At 59.1% G+C, this 22,032-nt stretch overlaps 1 protein-coding gene across 4 annotated transcripts in view; it reads right to left on the reverse strand.

Moving 5' to 3' along the window:
- Positions 1–6,591: 6,591 nt before the first annotated feature.
- Positions 6,592–22,032, reverse strand: part of KDM4B (lysine demethylase 4B) — a 119,845-nt gene continuing 104,404 nt past the window's right edge. For 2 of the 4 annotated variants that reach the window (XM_059918695.1, XM_059918694.1), the window contains 10 exons: positions 20,118–20,296; positions 17,644–17,866; positions 15,918–15,994; positions 15,577–15,632; positions 15,288–15,396; positions 10,872–11,057; positions 10,626–10,790; positions 10,063–10,182; positions 9,463–9,555; positions 6,592–8,443 (listed from right to left, as the gene is read on the reverse strand). In XM_059918695.1, coding sequence (XP_059774678.1) covers positions 8,267–8,443; positions 9,463–9,555; positions 10,063–10,182; positions 10,626–10,790; positions 10,872–11,057; positions 15,288–15,396; positions 15,577–15,632; positions 15,918–15,994; positions 17,644–17,866; positions 20,118–20,296 — 1,385 coding nt within the window. In that variant the 3' untranslated portion in view covers positions 6,592–8,266. Of the gene's footprint in view, positions 8,444–9,462; positions 9,556–10,062; positions 10,183–10,625; positions 10,791–10,871; positions 11,058–15,287; positions 15,397–15,576; positions 15,633–15,917; positions 15,995–17,643; positions 17,867–20,117; positions 21,601–22,032 lie in introns of those variants that run through there. The other 2 variants (XM_059918697.1, XM_059918698.1) reach the window with 2 other exon arrangements.

A 22,032-nucleotide genomic window follows, 5' to 3' on the forward strand; every position in this document is an offset into this window, starting at 1 on the left:
GTGATGGGCAGGGGTCTTTAGCAAGACATGCCTGCATTTTCCCAGTCCTAGTCTGAGCTGATGTCCAACCACCAGCCGTTTGCTGACAGTCTCACTACTCAGTAATTATGGGCTTGGTTTTTCTAATTTCACAGAATCAGATAAGAGAAGGGTAAACCTGGGTGTGGCCCCTGACCCGCAGCTCAGCCAGTGACGCGGGGCTGGATGGATACAGCACTGCGAAAGATTGAACATCAAATCAGCCCTCTCGCTGGCAGGAAATGGTCATCGGGGAATTTTAAAATACTGTGTTTCAAGACAGTTCTGACAAAAGGCTTTTAATCATCTGAAAGGATGCTCAACCTGATTCATTATAAAAGGAATAAATGTTAAGGCCATGATCAGATATAGGTTTTCACCGATCCGATAGATGGGGATCACAGGCTAGGTGAGAGCTTTCATCCTGGAAGGTACGGGGAGGAGGCACCCTCCTCCAACGCACGTCGGGGTGCACAAGGTATTTGGGGGGGGGGTCACCTGGCTGCAGGAATTAAAAGTAAAATGACAGAAGCTTCCACCCATCAGTCCTCCCCTCCCCACCCCCGTTTTTAGATATTTATTCTAGAGAAACATGCACACGTGAGCAATAACAAAACTGCTTTGCTATAGCATAGCTCACAATTGGGAAAAATTGGAAATAACCTCCGAGTCCATCAATAGGGTATTGATTAAACAAATTAACAGTCCATCTGCACTATGGAATATTACTTTTTACCAAAGAACAGGGCAATTCTTTGTGTAAAAATGTGGACCCTTCTCCAACCAGGCATTCATGCCCCTGCTCTACCCTAACTGCCCCTTTTCAGGGTCAGCAGGGACCCCCACACTGTTAAACCCAAAGAATGGTCACTCTGATTCTACCTGGTCCAGCCCCCATCATTGCCTATCTGGACCAGCTCACTTGCCTCCACCCTGGTTCCAGGCTCCTACCCTGGCCACCTACAGTCTGTCCTCCCCGCTGCAGCCACCAGAGGGAGCCTGTGGGCACCTGAATAAGGTCCTGCCCCTCCTTTGCCCCAGCCCTCCAGGACTCCCACCTCCCTGCGGGTAAAAGCCCGAGTCCTCCCCATGGCCCACAAGGCCCTGCACAACCTGCCCCGTCCCCTCCCTGCCCTCCCCTCCTCCCTCTCTCCCCCTCGCTCACTCTGCTCCAGACACACGGGCCTCCTCACTGTCCCTCCGATGAATCAGGTATGGTCCTGCCCCAGGGCCTTTGCACAGGCTATGCCCTGCACCAGAAGCTCTCTTCCCCTAGATGTACACCTGACTCACTCCCTCATTTCCTTCAGGTCTTTGCTCAAATGTCACCTTCTCAGTGAGACTCTTAACATTCTATATAAAATAGTAACCCGACTCTCCACCCTCATCTCTCTTTCTTTTCTTCATGTAGCATTTATAGTCTTCTAACCTGTTCCATAGTTTGGTTATTCAGACTATCTGCCTCTCCTGAGAGGCAGTGAGCTCCCATGGACAGGAATTTTTTTTGCCTATCTTCTTCCCCAGTGTAGCCCAAGCACCCAGAACAGAGCCAGGACAGCAAAGGCCCTCCGCCAGCATTTGCTGAGTGACTGAATGTAAACAGTTTGAACGTAAACTTTCACCCCTATGTTAATTAATCAGAATTCATCTGTAAGGAAGAGCCGTTCCTTCTCCTCCAGGCCACTTATGTATTAATTCAGTTATTTATAGCAGTTTGGATATTTCTTTTATTCTATTAGGTTATAATCCAATACTATCATTTATTTTGTTGTTCAAATTCTTCTAGTGTTGGTTATTGGGAGTGGCTTTGGTTTGGGTTCTGTGTCCCATATATATATTTATAAAATTTGTTTAGTATTTCCTTCCTTTCTGGCAACTCAAGATGCACCAGACTTGTGTTTTCCCTGCCCCAGGCATAAAGTTAATGGCTTCTCCAAGGAGCTCTGGTTCCTTTTTTTAGAGAACGGTACTTAGAAACCAAAGTCCAGGTGCCAGGTGTGCTCGTTGCTATTGGGGCATCAGAGTATCCAAGCATACACACACATGTATATTTACTTCTGTGTCTAACTGTACTATCGGACCCTATCTATCTATCTATCTATCTATCTATCCATCTAATCTTTCTCTCTATATTGAGGACCATGAATTAATACCGGGACTTCTGATTCCAGCCCAGCACAAGGTTTGTTCTAGCTTTCCATCCTCTTGACTTACTTGTAATTGCTTTCTCTGACTGAGAGGAACCTGGCTCTCATCACCTACAATTTATTTACTCATTTGTTCAACCCCAGGATTCACATAAATGAGCTATAGCATAGCTTACCTGCGAGAACCAGAGTTTCTACTGGAGTACAGCATTGGTGTATAGGTATCTTTGTTTCTAGCCTAACAGTATCCAGTCAAAACACTGTTTTCCAAGTTACTTTGATCAGCTCCTTTCTCTCTCCCTCCCCCTTCATTTATAGCACAGTTGGGTTCATGTGTTACTGTCTGTTTTCCATTTTGGGGTTCCCACCACATTCTGCTTGACATTAGCTAGTTATGGTTTGGGGTATGCAAAACAGGACTGTAAGAGTCAGAGCTATTTCAAAAGGTTACTCAGAGCGAGTCACCCCCTCTTCACTCCAGCTACTATGTTCCCCTTCCCCCCTAATTCTTTTATACCCTCTCCCACCAGCCCTTGTAGGTCACCAACCATGTTCTTCAGGACCCATCTGCCTGTCAGGCCCCAGGCCGAGCATGGGGGGTGCTGATGGGACCGAGACTGTGTCCTTATGCTCACGGGGCTCACGATCAAGCAGGGGGATGGTCATGGGACCAGAGAGCTACAGCAGGGGTCCCTGGGGCTGTGGTGGGGGGAGGAGACTGGAGTGGCTTGCCTGGGGCCTCCCCCCAACAAAATACTCTCACACCCTACTTCCCGGAACCTGTCACTATGAGCTTATTTGGAAAAAGTGTCTTTGCAGATGTAACTAAGTCCAGGGTTCCGAGATGATGAGGCGGTCCTGGATTATCCAGGTGGCCCTAAATCCAGTGACTGGTGTGCTTGTACGAGCAAGGCTGAGGGACATCGGAGACAGAGAAAAGACACAGACACACAGAGAGACGGCCGTGTGAAGACAGAGGGTGGAGGGCTGCGGCCACAGCCAAGGGACACCTGGGGCAACCAGAAGCTGGAAGAGGCAGGAAGGATTCTCCCCTGGAGCCTCCGGAGAGAGCGTGGCCCTGTGACAGCTTGCTCTCGGACTTCCGACCTCCAGGACAGGGAACGAATAAATGTCTGCGGTTTTAGGCCACCAGTTAATGGTCCTTTGAAACTCATCTGGGGGCAACAGAGCAGTAAGTGTTCTGGGGCCAGTGGAGGCCACCTGGAAGAGGGAGGGAGGGAGGCTGTCTTGCCTGGGAGGCCCCTCCCCATCCCCCGGAAGCTGCTGGGAGGGGAGCCAGCTGTCCCCGTCACCTCAGGGAGACGCCAGGCACCCAAACACTCCTTCTCCCGGCTTCGCCTCCGCCGGCCGCTGTGTCACCCCTCAGGCTGCCCGTCCGTGGCAGCAAATAATTCTTATTTTCTCCATTAAGGGAGCAAAAGCACTAAGTAAATCTAACCCATAAATAACGCTCCCCCTGGCACGGGTGCCGGAGCTCCGAGGTGAGTCTCCCAGCCCAGCCGAAAGCTGCAGGGCTCTCTGAGCCTGGCTTCCAGGCCTTGGGGTCTTTGGGAGATTTTCTCCCTGGTGGTGATCTCGGGGCTGTGACTCTGTGTCCCCGAGCAGCCTCGCTGGGGTGGGGGGGGGGGCAGCCAGGATGGGTGGCCAGGAGAGTAGGGGGGACAGCTGGTGACGGGGGGATGGAGAAGCAGGCACGCAGATTTCAGCACTGTCATAAACGCCATGACTCGTGACGGCGGGGGTTAGAGCCAGGACTCGCAGACTGCAGAGGCCAAGGGAGGCCTAAATTCGCTGTCCTTCTCTGCACTGGGGTGACTTGAGGGGGTGGGGGCAGCCTGAGGGGTTGAACACAGTGGGTGTTTGGTTCTCCTGCCAGCAATCAGCAGGATGAGCAGAGATGGTCCAGGTGTGGAGGGCACAGCCCCCAGTGGACAGATGACGATTGGATGGAAGGGCCCAGGCCAAAGTCCCTCTCTTTCCACCAAGCTCTTTGTGGGGTTGGGGTGGGGAGGTGCGCTAGGTACAGTGGGCCTAATCAGGAGTCTTTGAGGGACAAGGTGGATCCGGGCACTGAGGGATGCCCCGTGAGAGAATGATTCTGTCGTAGGAACAGAGCGGGTATATGGAGGCTGTCACCTCTCACTGGCTCTAAGTCTGAAATGAGCACAATTTTTTTTCTGTAAAGGGCCAAATACTCTATGTCTAGCTTTTGGGCTGCCAGGTGGTCTCTGCTGCTACTGCTCAGCCCTCCCTTGTAGAACAAAAGCCGCCATAGATGGTACTCAATGAATGGGCGTGCCTGTGCCAATAAAACTTTATTTATAAAAACAAGTGGAAGGCCGGATTTGGACTGAGGGCTGTAGGTTGCAGGGGCCTTGCCCTAAGAGGCTGTGGTATTCAACACCATGCACCCTTGGCCCAAATCTGATCGACCTCCCTTGAGGGGTCAGGTCTAAACATCACCTCTTTAGGATCCTGACATCCCATCTGACAGGTCTCTGAGACCACGGCTTACCCTCTGTCTCTGCCCTCCTTCTTGTCCTTTAGGACACATGTCAAAGCTGTATATATGGTCCCTTACATTTCCATCATTTGCCTGCTTTCCTGAACTCTAAATTCCAGAAGAGCAGCGACCATGTGCCCCTCTTCCTCAGCCACCTTCCAGGTCCTGGCACAGGGCAGTTGATATTTGCCACCTGATAAATTACTCAAACTCCAGTGCTGGGCACAGAGCCCAGCACCTAGGGTGCCACAGACCCCACAGCTCCATGTGGCCACACGGTTGGGGATCCAGCCTGGTGTCTTAGCCCTGGCCTCAGTCCACGATGGCCTGTCCCAAACTGCCTCCCCATTTTACGACGTTTCAGAGAGCGCTGGGAACAGCGGGCTATCTATAGCCTTGCTGAGATCAGCTGGGTCAGCCACTTGCACTGCTGTTGTCTGTGGCCCCCTCCTTGGGGCTGAGGACCGACCATGTCCGCCAGGCCCCGGGCAGGCTCAGAAGATGCTGACTCACCTGGTCAATGTCACAGGGAATCCCCCGTAGCGATGGGGAAACTGAGTCCCGGTGGCTCTGTTGAGGGCGCTGGAAGCAGCATCTCTATGAAAGGGGGTCTGGGAAGTGGGGTGATGGTGGCACTGACTGGATGGAGATTTCAGGACACAGCACCCTGAAGGACACCCGTCCTGCAGAAGAAAAACCGAGGCCCAGGGGGGCGCCCTGTCCACGGCCCCATGCTCCTGACTTCCCCACGTCACTGTCCTGCACAGACACTCCAGGGCCCACGTGTCCAGTAAGTATATCCCCTGCGGGCTGATGTCTCCTAAAGGCCCTCCTCTGGCCCTTGGCCCCATGTCCAGCCATGTACCTTCATATGGGGGGGATCGTGCTTAAAGCTGAGCTCCTGGCCTCTCCCCACCCCGAGCCTACCCATCCCAGGTCATGGCAAAAGCCATCTGCCCAGATGCTCAGCACAGCCCCCTCTGCCCTGGTCCCCAGCTCCCACCTCACCCCACGGTCTGTCCTCCTCTCAGTAGCCAGAGGGCACCTGTGAGCAACTGAGTCAGGCCCCGCCCCTCCTTCTCGGCCCACAGCCCTCCAGGGTCCCACCTCCCTGGGGGGTAAAAACCACAAGTCCTCCCCTTGGCCCACAAGGCCCTGCACGACCTGCCCCGTCCCCTCCCTGCCCTCCCCTCCTCCCTCTCTCCGCCTCGCTCACTCTGCTCCAGACACATGGGCCTCCTCACTGTTCCTCCAAAAAGCCAGGCACGCTGCTGCCCCGGGGCCTTTGCACGGGCTGTGCCCCAAGAAGTCCCCATGGCTCACCCTCTCATCTCCTTCAGGACTCCCAGTTCTTCACATCACAGCTGACATCCCATTTTACGTACTGTCTAACTCTCCCACTGGTGACACACCTACTGCTGTATCCCCAGTATTGGCTGGACAAGCGACACGGTCATGAATACGGGGGTCCCAGCCTCACCCCACTGTGGGAGACCCCACTATCTCTCATATGCCCAGCGGCCGCCCACCACAAGATACGCTCCGCGGCTCAGATGTCGCAAGAACTGGGTTGAGGCTGGGAGGGCAGGGGGAGAGGGTGGCCGCAGGCCCCTGACAAGCAAGGGGTGGGTCAGACGAAGAGGGCCCTGACTGCCTCTGATGCGGGGGGTCTGTGTGGAGCCAAGCTTCAGATGACCAGCTCAGGAAGGAAACTTCTTCCACCCTGGAGGCGGGGAGCAGGGGCTGCGGCGCCAGGCCGCGTGCCCCCCCCACCCCGGCCTCCGGGGAGGCTCCACGCCTCTTCCATCCTGGAGGGGGCGACCGGAGCCCACCCCTGCCGGAGACCGCTGACCGCCTTCCCGGCACCCACTCAGAAAAGAAGACACTGCAACGACCTGGAGCTGTAATTCGCAGTGCTCACGAGCCTTTAATTCATTATGAACCTAGAGGCAGGGGAATTAGGCAAAAATACAGCGCATCCTTAATCTCGGGTGGGAAAAAAAACAGGGTGGGTGGGTTTGTTTTTTGCTTTCGCACACAGACACAGATGTATCTTCGTGGGGGAAGTGTGCGTTCCCCTCTGCTGTGAGACCACCTGTCTGCACGAGTTGTCTGGGAACCCACGACCGACGGACGGGGTACGACCCAGAGGGACCGGCCACGGGGGCCGGCCCACCGCCCGACCCAGGGCCGCAGGGGCGTCTGCCCACTTCTTTTTATTCTCTTTACAATATAAATAGCATTTTCAAACTACATATGAACACAGCGACAGCGCCCCGGGGCAGGGGCTGCTGCATGCAGAGGGAACCCCGACATTCTGCCGACTCCCCTGGCACCTCCCGCCCCGCCCGCCCCTCCAGGGCACCTGCCCCCTCCCCATCAAGGAAGTTGCTCTCCTCTTCCCTTACACGGTTCTCTCTGGCCTGGCAACCGTTAGAGCCTCTTTTTTTAAATTAAAAAAATTCTATACAAGCGAATGACGCCCTCAATTCCTCTACAGGGGACAGCGGGGCGGCTGAGAGGCGGGGGGGGGGGGGGGGGTGGGCTAAGAAGCACGTTTTTGCCTGGAAACTCAACCCACAACCCTCACGAGGCAGATTTCCTCTGAGCTGAAAGCAGCGAGTCCCTCTCGTGCTCTCTCTCTCCTGGACACACAGATCCACGCGTCACGGAGAGGATACAGGATGTGCCAGCCCGTCGGGTTCCGGGGAAGACCCCCTGCACACCTGGGCCGCAGCCGGACCCCCCGAGGGCCGCCCACCGGAGGCCTCAGCTGGGGGATGGGTCTCCCAAGGGGAAGAAGCAAAAGATGGAGCCACCAGAGGAGAGAGCGTTTATTTTGCAAAAGGCCACGCAGACAAGGGGCAGGGCACCCAGGGAGCTGCCGGTCTCCTCCCATTGGGCACTGGCGGCGGTGCCAGCCACCCGGACCTTCTCGATCTCACGATCGGGAGAGAGTGAGTGACCAGGCGCTGCCGTCCGGGACCCCCGGGCGCCCCCAGGCCTCACCGCAGCTACAGTGCATCCCCACCACTCACAGACCAGGGAGACCAGAAAACACGACAAACGAAAGGACGAGCTGCTTTCATCTCCCGCAGCAATCTTGGTTCTGAGAAAAAGGACATTTTGTTTTGTTTCGTTTTGTTGTTTTTAAAGCCACAAATCTAGAAAACAACTTTGGGGCTTGTTTTTCCTTTTCTTTTTCCTTTTTTTCTTGCATTTTTTTTTAAACAATAGGTATTTATAGAAAGAACCTCACAAAGGTGATTTATGTACAGAAGTCACAATCTCAAAGGCTGCTCAGGAGGCAGGCAATGCAGTAGCACCTTTTCGAGAAGAAGAGCTTACGTGGTTTACGAATCTGGGTCGAGGGGGTGGCGCGTACCCCCGCCGGCCCCCCAGAGCCCACGTGGCCCTGCTCCCTGAGTCCGGGGGCGCGTGTGGCGTCCTGCTTGCTCCTGTTGCCGAGGTAGCCTCTCGGGCCACGGAGGCGAGGACAGGGATTCACAGCAAGCAAACGCCTGGGCCCGCCGCGCCTGCCTTGCTGGGCCAAGGGGTCGCCGGGCGGCCGGCTGTCCTAGAATGGGGCTCCGGGCCAGCAATGCGCCTGCAGGAGGCTCTCCATGAAGGCCGGGTAGTCCAGGTTCCGCCCCGAGTCCTCTGCGGCGCGAGGGGTGCCCACCCGCGGGCGCTTGGCGGCCTTCACCTCTTCTCCCGAGAAGACATTTTCCTGCGGGGCACCCGTGCTGACCGACTGCAGGAGATCAGACGGCACCGGGGTTAGTGCGGATGGGGTGCTGCAGCCTGAAGGTCTGTGTCCCCCCCACCAGAGTCCTGTGTTGAAGCCCTACCCTGCCACAGTGTGATGGTATCAGGAGGTGATGAGGTCATGAGGCTGCAGCCCTTGCGAATGGGATCAGTGCCCTTATATAAAGGGATCCCAGAGAGCTCTCTCTCGCTCCCTCTCTCCACCATGTGAGCACACCAGAAGGCAGGTGTCTGTAAGCCAGGATCCGGCCCTCACCAGGCGCCGAATCTGCTGATACCTTGATCTTGGACTTCCAGCCTCCAGGACTGTGAGAGATAGTTTGTTGTTTAAGTTCCAGTCTGTGATATTTTGTTATCGCAGCCGGAACAGACTGAAATACAGGCTCCGCTCGGGGGCCTGGCTGGAGGCGATGCCTGCCCTGCTGGGGGTCAAGGGCCCTGGGCTGCTGACCCTCAGCCAATGGCAATGTTCTGAGAAACAACGCTCACTGGGGATGGCCCCTCCTGCCTCTGCCTGGACCCCCACCCTGTGAGTGAGCCCCCCATCAGGCAGAGGAGGGGCCCTAAGCTCCCAGTCACGGGCTCCCTAACAGGACGGGCGCCCTGCCGTCCACAGAGTGCAGGAGGCAAGGCCAGCTGCACACAGGCCGCTCGTCTGCCTGGCAGCTCCTGTCCGTCCCCCAAGGGAACCTGGCGTCTGAGACCCCCACCAGCTCTGACTCAGCTCTCCCACCCATGGCCACGGCCCCCAATCCTCAAAACCTTGGATTAAACACAAAAGAAAGAAGACAGTGAAAGGCTGTAAGAAGAGGCCAGTCTCCCCCATTCCTTTATGCATCGCTGACCTGCGGCTCAGATCCATGTACAGGCGCTTCTGTCTCCTCCTCGCCGGCCGGCCTGACCCTCCCGCCCCAGAACAGGCAAAGGCCGAGGCAGGAGGTCAAGGCCACCTGGACGGGTCACTCTCCCAGGCAGCAGCACTCATCCCCACCCCCAGCCACTTACCAGCCGGGACCGGACCCTCTTGGGGAGCTCCTCGTCCAGGGTGAAGATGTCACCACGCTTCACCGTCAGCTGGGACCCATCCTCGAACTCCACCTGCCAAGGGGACACAGTTGAGCTTGCTGGCTGCTCAGCCTGGCCTGGCTGAGGCCTGACACCCGCACGCTCACGGCCTGCTTGCCAGACAAGCCATGGGAAACAGCACAGGGTCAGCAGCTGTCATCTTTCTCGCGGGGATACGGGTGGTTTCTCTTCAAAGATTCCACCCTTTTCGATAATTTCTTTTCCACAATCATGGTGAGAAACTCACAACCGACTTGGTTTTTAAAAAAAACAAGGGCACTGAATTGTACACTTAAAAATTGGTTAAAACAGTAAATTTTATGTTATGTATGTTCTACCACACACACACACACACACACACACACACACACACACATCGGGAAGACACCTCCAAAGGGGGTAATATTGGACAGTTGGACAACCTTCCAGCTTGTGCTGACCTTCTCAGTTAGCGGGCAAACGCCATCATCCCCCCAGCAGGACCTCGTCAAGGGCCCTGCCCCAGCCCATCCCTGTACCTGGTAACCAGGACCCCCTCACCTGGTAGATGTGACTGGTCACAGAGGAAATGAACTTGGCCCTGTAGATGTTGCCATCAGTCCACCGGAGCTCAACAAACTCGCCCTCGGACGGGGGACCCAGCCGGGCACAGTCTCTACTCTGTGGAAGAGAGGACGGGTGGGGGGTAAGGGGCGCCCTCGGCCTCGGTCACTGCGCTCGCCTGGGCTAAGAAAGTTCCCATTTGGTAGATTTTGCCGCCAGGAGAAAGGCAGTTGAACTCTCAGCTTGAACTATCAAGGTGAGCTGCGGGCAGGTGCCCGGGCCGGGGGTGCCGCGGCCACCCCAGCCCTGGGGAATCGCCCGCCTGCAGGCGTATCTAGACTGGCCTGGCTCTCTGCTGTTTCTACACAAACAGGTAGCGCTTTCCAACGGGGGCCCTATAGCCTGGGCCTGTCCAGCAGGGACAATGGTGACCCTGGATGCAGGGGACCCCTGTGAGGGATCCAGCCACCTCCCTTCCCAAGGGCAACGCTTGCCCTGCGCCCGCCCCTCGCCCCACCCACCGCCCCTGGCCCCGCCCCCTTCAGCCCTGCGCTGCTCACGGTGATGCTCTCTGGGTACAGGTTATCGCTGTAGGACCCGTCGTCAAAGTTCACTTCGTAGAAGGTCTGCGAGGTGGTGCCGATGACGCGGCACCGGTAGTAAAGCCCGTTGCGGTTCTTGGTGATGACCACCTGCCCTAAGGACACGGCCCTCAGGATCTGGACCTGGAGGCGGAGGGGCTGTCAGAACACCGGGGGGCGGGCGGGCGGGCAGGGTAATAGGGCGGAGGGCAGGCGGGCACTCACAGTGTGACCCCCCGACTTGTGCTTGAAGCAGGTGATGGAGACAACGTAGGGCCAGTCGTCTGGCTCCATGAGGACGCCGGCGGCGTGGGCGCAGGTCACGTGGAAGGAGGTGGAGCAGTGCTCGCAGGAGCACTGGATGCAGGCGCCCGACACCCTCTTCATCCGCTTCCGGCAGTACACACACCTCTGCGGGGACACGGCGGCGGCAATGGGGCTCCGCCCGCCCGGTGCCTCTGCCCCCGCCCCCTGCGGCTGGGAGGCCTCCTACCGGGCCCCCAAGTCCGTCTCCTGGGAGTGACTCCGAGACCCAGGGCTGGAGCGCGGAGGCCCGGCAGCTGGCCTTGAGTGGAGGCATCCTGGGAGAGTCTTGACCGCGATGTAGAGCCCCCCCAAACCACCCCAGGCCCACCAACCCGGCCTGCAGCTGCCCCCCAGAAGCACTTCCAAGACTGGAATAGGCACCAACAATCACACAGTGAAACGTGATTGATCCATGAAAAGGAGAGAAGCACTGACACTCGCTACACCGTGGACGGACCCTGAGAACACGATGCTCAGTGAGAGAAGCCAGACACAGAAGGACACACAGGGTGTGATTCCATTGATGGGAACCGTCCAGAACAGGCAGATAGATCCACAGAGACAGAGAGTGGATTCGTGGTTGTCAGGGGCTGAGGGAGGGAGATGGCAGTCACCCAATAGGGAGGGGGTTTCTTTCTGGGGTGATAGAATGTTCTGGAACTAGATAGAGGTGATGGTTACCTAACTCTTGTCAATGTAGTAAAAGGGAAATGTTCCCTTTAAAATGGGGGATTTTTTTTTTTTTAAAGAAAATAAATAAAATGGGGGATTTTATCTTAATTTTGAACGAGAGGCGCCGCAGCATAGCCCTTCATAAGGAGGGGCAGAGGGCCCACACCGTGGGAACGCCCTGCCTGGGCGACCTGCTCTGCGGGGCGTCAGCTCCCAGGCCGCGGATGCTGCACCCACGCCCACGCCCTGCCACCACCCAGCAACCAGCAGCCCATCACTCTGGGCATTTAATAAGCGGGCCTTTACCGCTCTGTACACCGCATTCAAAAGCCAGAGAAGCCCCACAGCAAAGGCGCTGCAGGAGTGCTGCCCGGCGCCGACCGATGGCAATGATATCTCATTATTAAGCCGTCGATGCCTGATTCTCCGGCTGGCCCGCGGGGGCAGGTGCAGCAGCACAGCACGGCCCTTGAGGACGGGGCTCCGCGCGGCTCCGCGGGGGGCGGAAGGTGGAGCACAGCCGCCCTGGAGACCCGGCCGCGACCCCACAGCCGAAGCCGGGAGAAACCCGACAGCCCGGCCTGACACGCAGCTCGTTCAATCCAGCCTCTGGTGGCAGCTCATTATTCCGAGTTTCCACGTCATGAGGAATGCGGGCCAGGCCCCCATCGGGCCATTTGTCAAGGGCCGAGCTCAGGGCTGCCTTAAGCGTGAGTCCTGTGTCTGGGACTCCCTCACTGGAGGCAGCGAGGCGGGGGTGGGGATGGGGGGGTGGTACAGGATGGGGTGTGGACATCGGTGGAGAACAGTGGCCAGGAGGAGGCCAAGGGCTACGGCTGGGTGTGCCATCAGCCATGGAGGCCGCAAGGCACCGTGTTCTATGTCTCCGGCCTCCCCTCTTCCCCACCGGCCCCTGCCGTCATCCCTCACCGCCTGCCTGCCAACCCACTTTGGCAAAAAAATGGCCCTGCCAGCTCACCTTCCCTCCCATCAGGATGTGACACAGGCCTCTACACCTCAAGGCAGGGCCGATGAGAGGGCAGAGCTGGTTCAAGGCACCCGCCCCGGCAGCCTCGCCTCCACCGGCCCTCACAAACTGACCTGGCCTGGTGAGGGGGTGAGTGCAAGGGCTCAGGCCGCCGGCCGGCTGGGGCCAGCCCCCGCCCACCAGGACCAGTGGCCAGGGAGTCACGGGGACAGAAAGTTGGGCGGATGACCAGGTGTGACCATCCCCGAGCCTGCGGCCTGCACATGGCCCCGGGAAGGCGGGCGGGCGGCCGGGCAGGCAGGAGTTAACCGCTGGCTTCCTTGCGAGGCTCCATTAGGCAATACAAGCGAGCCTCGTGTAAAAGGATTTTTAATTCATCGTTACAAGTGCTGGTAATGAAGAGGCTGTAAGCTGGAAATGTCAGATGAACCATAAAGCGTCTGGGAGGGAGGATCTATCACGGCACCGCGCACCGCACCATCACTCCACCTGAATAATGAGGCCTTTTCCGCCCGCGCTCCTGGAGGAATCACCCGCAGGCGCCAGCCTCTTCCTAACGCCCGTCCTCGCTGGGCGGGGCTGGCGCTGGCCCCAGTGCCCCCTGTTTCCTGACCAAGCCCCGTCCGTCCCCTCCCACACGGCTCCAGCTGGCTGCCCACTCAGCCCTGCCTGGGGGCCCCGCACCTGTGGGCTCTGCGGTGGGTGTCTCTGTGCCTTCACTGGGACTCTCCGCTGGGTTCAGTGCCCGCAGCCCCATTTCTTTGCCTCCTGCCCACTATAGGCCTGGAGGAGCATCAGTAGCCAGGCCTGCCCCAGGCAGCTGGGAAATAAACCAGGCAGGAAAAGCAGCCAAGATGCTGTCCATACCCCTGGCCAAGGACCCCGCTCCCAGATGCCGCAAGACACATCCCATCACCCACACGTCCCCCGCACGGCCACCTGCAAACTCACAGGCGATGATGACCCGAGAGCACATGCTGGTGCTCAGATGGCAGGATTAGCGCTTTCTGTCGTGGCCCAGTTGATGCTCCCCACACAGGGGACTGTTAGCAGCCCCATTTTATGGAGGGGAAGGCTGAGGCACAGAGAAGTCAAGGAATCTGTCCAGAGTCACACAGCTGGCTGGTGGCCGAGCTGGGAAGGGAAGCCAGTGTTTGCTCACTGTCTGCCTACTGCCCACTGAGCCAAAGGCTCCCCCAGATGAGGGAGGGGTGTGTGTGTTATCAGCAAGAGCAGGAGGCATGAGCCTTGCAAGACCACACCTGCCCAAGGATGGCCGTGCTCCTTAGAGGGGCCAGTGATGGTACTCCTACAACTTAGAAGCAAAAAAGCCACCAGCCCAGTTCAAAAATGGGCAAAGGACTTGAATAGACATTTCCCTAAAGAAAACATACAGATGGGGCTTGCCTGGTGGCGCAGTGGTTAAGAATCTGCCTGCCAACGCAGGGGACACGGGTTCGAGCCCTGGTCTGGGAAGATCCCACATGCCGCGGAGCAACTAAGCCCGTACGCCACAACTACTGAGCCTGCCCTCTAGAGCCCGTGAGCCACAACTACTGAGCTCGCATGCCACAACTACTGAGGCCCACGCACCTAGAGCCCGTGCTCCGCAACAAGAGAAGCCTGCGCACCACAATGAAGAGCAGCCCCTGCTCGCTGCAGCTAGAGAAAGCCCGCACGCAGCAACGAAGACCCAACGCAGCCAAAAATAAATAAATAAATTTTTAAAAAAAGAAAGAAAACATACAGATGGCCAACAGGCACATGAACAGATGTCAACATCACTAATCATCAGGGAAATGCAAATCAAAACCACCTGTTAGAATGTCTATCATTAAGAAGACAAGAGATACTGGTGAGGACAGAAAGAAAACAGAACCCACATGCACTGTTGGTGGGAATGTAAATTGGTGCAGCTGCCATGGAGAACAGTATGGTGGTTCCTCAAAAATTAAAAATAGAACTACCATATCATCTGGCAATTTCACTCCTGGGTTTTTGTCTGAAGGAAACAAAATCACTATCTTGAAAAGACACCTGCACCCCCATGTTCACTGCAGCATCGTTTACAATAACCAAGACCTGGAAGCAACATAAGCGTCCCTCGACAAAACGGATAAAGAAGATGTGGTGTAGAAATACAATGCAATACTATTCAGCTATGAAAAAGAAGGAAATCCTGCCATTTGCAGCAATATGGATGGACACTGAGGACGTTATGCTCAGTGAAAAAAGCCAGACACAGAAGGACCCATGCTGCGTGATTCCACTTCCACAAGGCATAGAAAACAAACTCACAGAAGCAGAGAGCAGAGTGACGGTCGCAAGGGCGGGGGAGGGGAAATAGGGAGCTGCCATTTAACATGTGTGAAGTTTCAGTTAGGCATGATGAACACATTCTAGAGTCCTGCTCTATGACCACTGTAACTGGATTGGGTACTTAAAATTCTGTTTGGCGGCATATCGCAGGTTAGGCAAGAAAGAACTGGGCAGAGTGCAGGTGGCTTCCTCTGTGTGAAAAGCTGGAAATAGAGACGGGAAGGGGAGCCTTGCTTTTATCCGAGTACCCCCATGGCTATGCAAAGAGTGAACTGCTGACCAAACTGAAATCATGACTTCTGGCTCCCTGGCAGCTACCCTGCATCCCCGGGGCGTAGGAACTCCAGGGCCCCTACCAGCTTCCACCGCTGCTCGGGGATGGCGCTGATGTCCACGGGGTGGCGCTCCATCACGTTCAGGAACCGCACTTCCGGGACGGCGATGGCGCAGATCACGTGGATCCACCTGGGGGGGCGGAGCGAGTCGGGTCAGGGGTCACGGGCGCGCTCCGTCCCCTGGGGGTCATCTCACAATTGTGCGCACAGGCTGGCCAGGCCGACGGGACCTCTTTCGCTCCTGCCGGTCCAGCCCCCGCCCCGAATCGCCCCTCAGGACCCCCCGGGAGGAGAGGCCCGTCTAACCCACCTCCTGTCAGTCGTCATCTGCAGGGCGCCTCCCCGGAGGTTGCACAGGCAGCACTCCTACAGGGACCAGACAACAGCTAGGTGAGGGGTGTGCCGGGCGGGGCTGCCGGCCTGCTGCTCCGGGACCTGCTCCGTCCCCCGCCCGCGGTCCTTACATTTCAAACTAGCGGCCACAGGAAGCGATGGGCCGAGAGTGCTTCGGGCTCCACCCGAGACCCAGGGAGGTGAGGCCGCCAGCCCAAGGTCACCCTGCGGGATCGGGCGAGCCCCGGGCCCAGGACCGGCTCCCCCACGGGCCGCGCCGGCTTTCAGAGCACCACCCCAGCTGCAGGGGCGAGTTACCGCAGTCCAGGCGTGGGCCGCGCACCGGGAACACGTCCAGCCCTCGTTGACCAGCTCTGGGCGGATGCCGTAGCAACCTGGAAGACAGGGGCCAGCGCATCTGTCACCGAGGCTGCCCGCGGGCTGCACGGGGGTCCCCCCTGGCGGGGGGAAGGGCGGCTGCGGCATTGAGGATAATTGTGCTCACCAACCGCTCCACCTCAATCCGGGCCACTGCACACAGAGCCGGAGAAAGTCTGGAAACTGACGCGGGGAAGGAGAGCTGGCCCCCAAGCGGGAGCCCTGCTGGGTCTGGAGACTCAGCCTGGCCCTGGCCTCCCACCCCAGTCTGGGAGGCTCGCCCAGGCTCTTCTGAGCTGAGAGGAAGGTGGCCGAGCAGTGGTGTGAGATGCAAAGTGGGCCTCGGGGAGCCCGGAGTTCAGAGCAGCAGAGCTGGGCCCAGAGTCCACTGTTTCCAAAAGGGCAGCCGGAGGCTCTGGGTTACCAAGGTGTTGGCTTTGGGATGTGGTCCGGGTTTACAGTCGCGGAGGGGGGATGGGGGGACGGGGTGTGGAGGAGGGGCAGAGGACCATGCCCCAGAGCCATGGCAGAAGGCACGGCCTGCCCCAGGACCCTGCCTCGCCCGGGGTCACTGCCCAGCCGTCCTGTGGGGACCCTCAGCCAGCCGGGGCTCGCTGCCCACCAAACGGGCTCTGCGGGCTAGAGGGGCCATTGGCCAGTGCCGAGAGGTCCCTGGGGGAAGGACAAGGAGAAAGCAAGGCAGCAGGAAGGGGGCGCCCGGAGGGACAGCAAGGTACCCGAGAGCCCGCACCTGGCCCCCTGCTCCATCCCCTGGGGCCCTCAGCCAAGGTCAGGCCTGGGGGCGTCCCCCTCTGTCTGGTGCCAGGGCTCAAGGAAGATGCCTGTGCTGAGGATTCTGCCTCCCAAGGGCAATAAGGGAGGCTCCTCTCCCCCTGCATGGCTGGACCTCAGGCCCCTCGAGAGTGGCAGGGTGGTGGGCTCGGCTGCTGCCCACCCCCTCCCCCCCAACCCCGACCCCAGGGTGCCCGTCTGCCCGGGAGCACGTCTCACAGCTGGGCCCGGCTGGGCAGAGCAGACGGGCTCCCAGCCAAGAGACAGAGTGAGCTCCGGGCAGGCCTCTGCAGGGCGGGCGCCGGACAGAGATGTACACACGCAAAATTAAGCGGCTCCAGGAAGCTTTCTCCCTGTCCTGGGAGCTTAATCTCACATTCGCTGCCCCCTCTCACCCAAAAAGGGGACAGACATCCATCTTCCTGTCTCAGGCTATGGTTGGGCCTTCAGGGTTTGGGGGAGTGTAGTCACCAATGGCAGAGATAAATCAGACCCCTGGACCGCTCTAGAATCTCAGCTCTACCATCAGTTCCAACTCTGGCCCCAAAGTGCAGAGTTTAAAAGCGTCACAGCCCCTGACGGGTAGTACCTGATCTCCTGCTGCCTCCCAGGCCCTGGGCGGGGAGGGCAGGCCTTGGTGGAACCTCCCAGAAGGAGGCTGACCAGGCAGTCCTGCCTTGGCCAGGGGGAACGGCAGGACACCTGCCCCCAAAGGTCAAGACCCCCACCCCATGACGCCAGGTCCCGCCATAGGCCTGAAGCAGCAGCCAGAGAAAGGGGCTTCCCTGCCCCGCAGACGCGAGGGTGGCCGTCTCGGGAGGGTGAAGCGGGGCTGTGTGTGGCTGACCCCTCGGCTCTCCCCCCCAGCACTCACTGGCATGGACCTGCAGGCAGCACTTAGCACAGGAGATCAGCAGGCTGGTCCCGTCGTCGCCGATGTAGGAATTGGCGGGGAGTGGCTCTGTGTTCTCCCCGCTGGAGGTGAAGCACATCTCGGGGATCAGCGGCCGTGTCTTCTGACCGCTTTTGGAAGGCGGTGTGGCCGAGGGGCCCTCCCCAAGGGAGCCCTGGGGAGTCTCCTTCTCGGTCTGTAGGGACTGCAGGAGGGGGGCCGCCATCAGTGGAGAGCCCAGCGTGGGGCGGGCGGGGACCCCTGACATCCTTGACTCTATCCTCCGCCCCTCCGTCCGCAAGCAGCACACCCCGGGCTGCTCTCTGCCACACTAGCACCCCTACCAGGACACCTGCAACTGCCCCACCACGGGTGTCCCTGACGTACCCTCCCAGCCCCCAACCCTGCTTCAGAAGCCCCCGAGAGATCCTCCCCAAAGGCAGTCAGACCCTGTCCCACCCACCCACAAGCCCTCCCACTTAAGGTTACTTGCAGACACAGCACAGACACTGCGCTGCTGCCCTCATCCCTCTCGCCCTCATCCCACTGCCCCTGGCTCGCTCTGCTCCGGCCACGCGGGCCCCCTCGCTGTTCCTCCCAAATGCCAGGCATGGTCCTGCCCCGGGGCCTTTGCATGTGCCGTTCCCACTGCCTGAGGCGCTCAGATCTCTGCTCACATAACCAGCGGTCCCCAGGCCTTCACTTGCTCTGTCTGTCCTCGTGGTCCTGACCATCACCTGATGCCGTGTTATCTGTGTATCTATGTGGGGCGTTCTCCCCACCTGTGACTCGCACACGCCCCATGACGGCTGTACCCCAGCCCCCCCAAATCCAATCAGATGGAAGAGACTGTGATGAAAACATCCTGCCCATGGCACCGGGATCCAGCAACCCTGGGCCTGTCACAGGGTGGTGGGGCTCCCAGACAAGCCTCCCCAGCACCCAGAGAGACGGAAGGACTCTGACCGGCTCAGGGCATAAGAGGCCGCCAGAGACCACTGGCCTGATGCACTGTGTGTGTGGTGGGGGGGCCCTGGGGCGCCCCACCTGGCAACTTGGATTAGGGGACCGGCTGGTTTCCAAACAGGCAAAATGTCCAGCCACAGCCCTTCCCGTGATATGGGACAAGCGAAGCCTGGTCCCCGACTCTGAGGGCTCCCGACTGCGGAAGCGGCAGCCCCGCAAGGCCCGCTGATACCGTGGACGTGATTAAGCTGAGTCACAATGCTTCACTTAGCAACCGGGATTAAGGAGATTCGCCTCTTAAGCCAGTGTTCCCAGCGCTGACTTCCAGCGGCGCTGAGGGGCGTGCCTGGAGAAGACGTCTGGACGTTTCGTCTTATTTGTTTCCACGACCAGATGTTGGCTCACTTAGGGACCACAGGTCCTGGCAGCTCTGAGTGGCGGGGCCCTCGAGATGGGTGTGCCGCCCTCAGCACGGGGCACAGAGCTCGGCTAGCTCAGCTAATACATGGAAGATGCCAGGCACTAGGCTGGAAGCCGGGGACCCCAAAACAAGTGAGACCCGGCCCTGTCCTCCAAGGGCTGATAAACAGAGGGCAAGAGCAAGAGCAGAGGTGGGGGGGCATGCCAGAGTCAGCTTGGGATAGCAGGTCCAGGAAGGCTTCCTGGAAGAGGTGGCAGCTGGGTGGAATCAAAGAGTGAACAGAAGTCCATCTGGCAATGGAAAACAAAGCAATCCATCTGGGAGAGGCCCGGGTGGGTGTGTGGGAGATGCTGGGGGACAGCACGGAGCGTGCTATGTGTGCGTGGGGGGGCAGGTATCACAGGAGAGGATGGCTGTGGGGCATGTGGAGAGGCCGGGGGCCGTGCGTGGCTGTGGTGAGGTGCTAACAGGAAGGGCAGGCGGCAGGCAGTGGTCAGGGCTGGGGGAGGGGGACACGGCAGGAAACAGGTTAAGAAGGAAACCGGGAGGACCTGGTGGTGGATGGTACAGGGCAGAGTGCGGGGAAAGGCCACGATCACAACTTGGAAACTCAGGACAGAGCTGGGGGCCGCGTGGCGCCAGGCCATGCGTGGGTCTTTGCCCAGCCCCAGCCCCCAACTGCCAGGCCCCGTTCACCATGCAGGCGCCTACCTGGACCCACCCCCGGGCCCCCTGCCTGCGCTGCCCCCTGAGCTGGGCTGAGGGCCTCTCAGAGAACAGCCATCTGAGATGTTTCCTTGCACTCTCATCCTCTTTGAGGCACGTTGATCAATTACCTACCAATGAAACGCAGACCCTGGGCTCTCTCCCCGCAGCCCTCACAGGGGCCTTCCGTCGGGCTCTCCACCGAGCCCACTGTGGCTCCAACAGCAAATGGGTTCTTGGTCCCCATCACCCTCCCTTCAGGGGGAAGGGATTCCCTTCAGGCAGAGCGAGCCCTGGTGCCATCGGGAGCAGGCGGACGCTGCCCGGCCCGGCATGGCCTGGGGGTCCCGCAGCACCGGCTCACCTGGCTGTACGGGTAGAAGAGGGTGCAGATGGCACAGTAGGGCTCTGTCAGGGCGGCCGCCGCGTTGAACTTCCTCTCGGCCTGGAAGCTGGCCGCCTTGTTCTTCCACTGCAGGGACAGCAAAGACCTCAAGGCCTCGGGGTCACCCACGTCCTCGTCCCCGGAGAAAGGGAAGGCTTCTGGAGTAAAGCGGGAGGGGGGCGGAGCTTCAGCACCCGGGACCCCGCCCCACCCAGTGCGCGCTTGAGGGGATGAGTCCTCACTTCTCGGCCCCTGAGCCCCTCCGCAGGGAGGTGCCCTGGCCCCCGCCCCTCAGCTCAGGGCTGATCCCATCTGGGGACAGGAGACGGGATGGTCAGGCCTTGGCAGGTCAGGCACAGACTCCCCTGGGAGTCGGGCGGGGGCACTGCTGCCCCAATGTCCTGTAAGATGGAGGCCACTGACAGATGTCCCTCCCGTCACCTGTCACCGGGCGGGCCTCTGCCGGCCTCGACTCCCAGCTCACTGTCCCCAATCCCCCACATCCCATTCCTGCAATTCCTGAGGACACAGGGGTGCTATCTGCCCTGGCGTCAGCATCAGCGGTCCCCAGGAACCTGCCCAAGGAGCGGGGTCCTCATCCCTGGGGCCCCAACCTTCCCAGCAGCTGGGCCAGCATGGCTGGTACCACAGCGGCCCCAGCTGTAAGGCCAGAGGCTGCCTCAATGCACGGGGACCCTGGGGCCGCATCTGATCTCCAGAGAGGCCCCTCCTGCTCCCAGAGCTCCAGCCCGAGACCCGCTTCTAGAACCCTCCGCGTCCTCGCCCTCAAATTAGTTTCAGAATCAAAGAAGCCACCCAGGCGCTTTTCACATTCCACGTGCGTCTTAAACGGAAGGCTGAAGCGGAAGATGATAAATGGGCTTAGCAGGATTTCTGCACATAAGACAGTCACTCCGACTCTCAGCCGAGTGTTAAATAGAAGCTTCTCCGTCTCTGCCCCTCTAGCTCCAGTGCCACCGCCTCTTATTCCAACTTCTCCCAGGCGCACGCTGGGTTCAGGCAGGAAGGGTCACTTCTGTTGGGACTGGCCGCTCCCCAGCCCGGCGCTGACTTTCCCTGAGGGCAGCTTGGCCGCAGGTCAGAGATCAGAGCCCGAGCATCGTGAGTCACAGGTGTCTGCGGGGTGACGGCCAAGGGGGAGGTTTCCTCTGTTCTCGAAGCAGCTTCTCCCGCTTCGGGGCCACGCAGCCCTGTCTCCAAGGACGGGTGCGGGGACCGCAGGGCCAGGACGTCTCTGCTGGAAACGAACTTGGAAATGGGCCAGTTCCAGGCCCCATGCTGCTCCGTGATCCTCTAACCCTGAATCCATTTCTCAAGTCTCTCCCGGGGGGTGCGGCCAGCACCTCTACCATCGTTCGTGGCCGCCCTCTGGAAACGCTCTGCGCCAGGCATCCGAACAGATCCCGAAGCTGTGAGAGGATGAGGTGTGGTCCTCGCTCACCTGGGGGGCCAGGAAGGAACACAAACGCACAAGGGCCACGGCAAGTGTGCTGGGGGTCGTGGGCAGGAGCCTCTGCTGACGGCATCTTCTCAGTTCTCACAGGATAAGGAGGGGGCAGAGGTTACCACGGAGACTGTGAAAGCATCGCACCAGGAGATCTGGGTGACAACTGGCCTCGGCATTCCTGGCATTCCCAGCACCCACCGTGTGCCTGGCACCAGGCCACACGCTTTACAGGCCTCAGCCCCGTGCACCTCCCTGGCAGGACCCCTTGAGGGGGCCAGAAGACCCCATTTTACAGATGGGAAAACTGAGTCACAGAAAGGCAAATGGCACCACGGTGCCCGGCTCTGGGCAGTGGGCTGGGGTGTGAGCCCAGGTGGCTGCACCTGCCCCTCAGAGGCCCCACTGGACATCTGAGGCCCTGGGCCC

Source organism: Balaenoptera ricei, chromosome 3, assembly GCF_028023285.1.
Source record: "Balaenoptera ricei isolate mBalRic1 chromosome 3, mBalRic1.hap2, whole genome shotgun sequence".
NCBI classification, from domain to species: domain Eukaryota; kingdom Metazoa; phylum Chordata; class Mammalia; order Artiodactyla; family Balaenopteridae; genus Balaenoptera; species Balaenoptera ricei.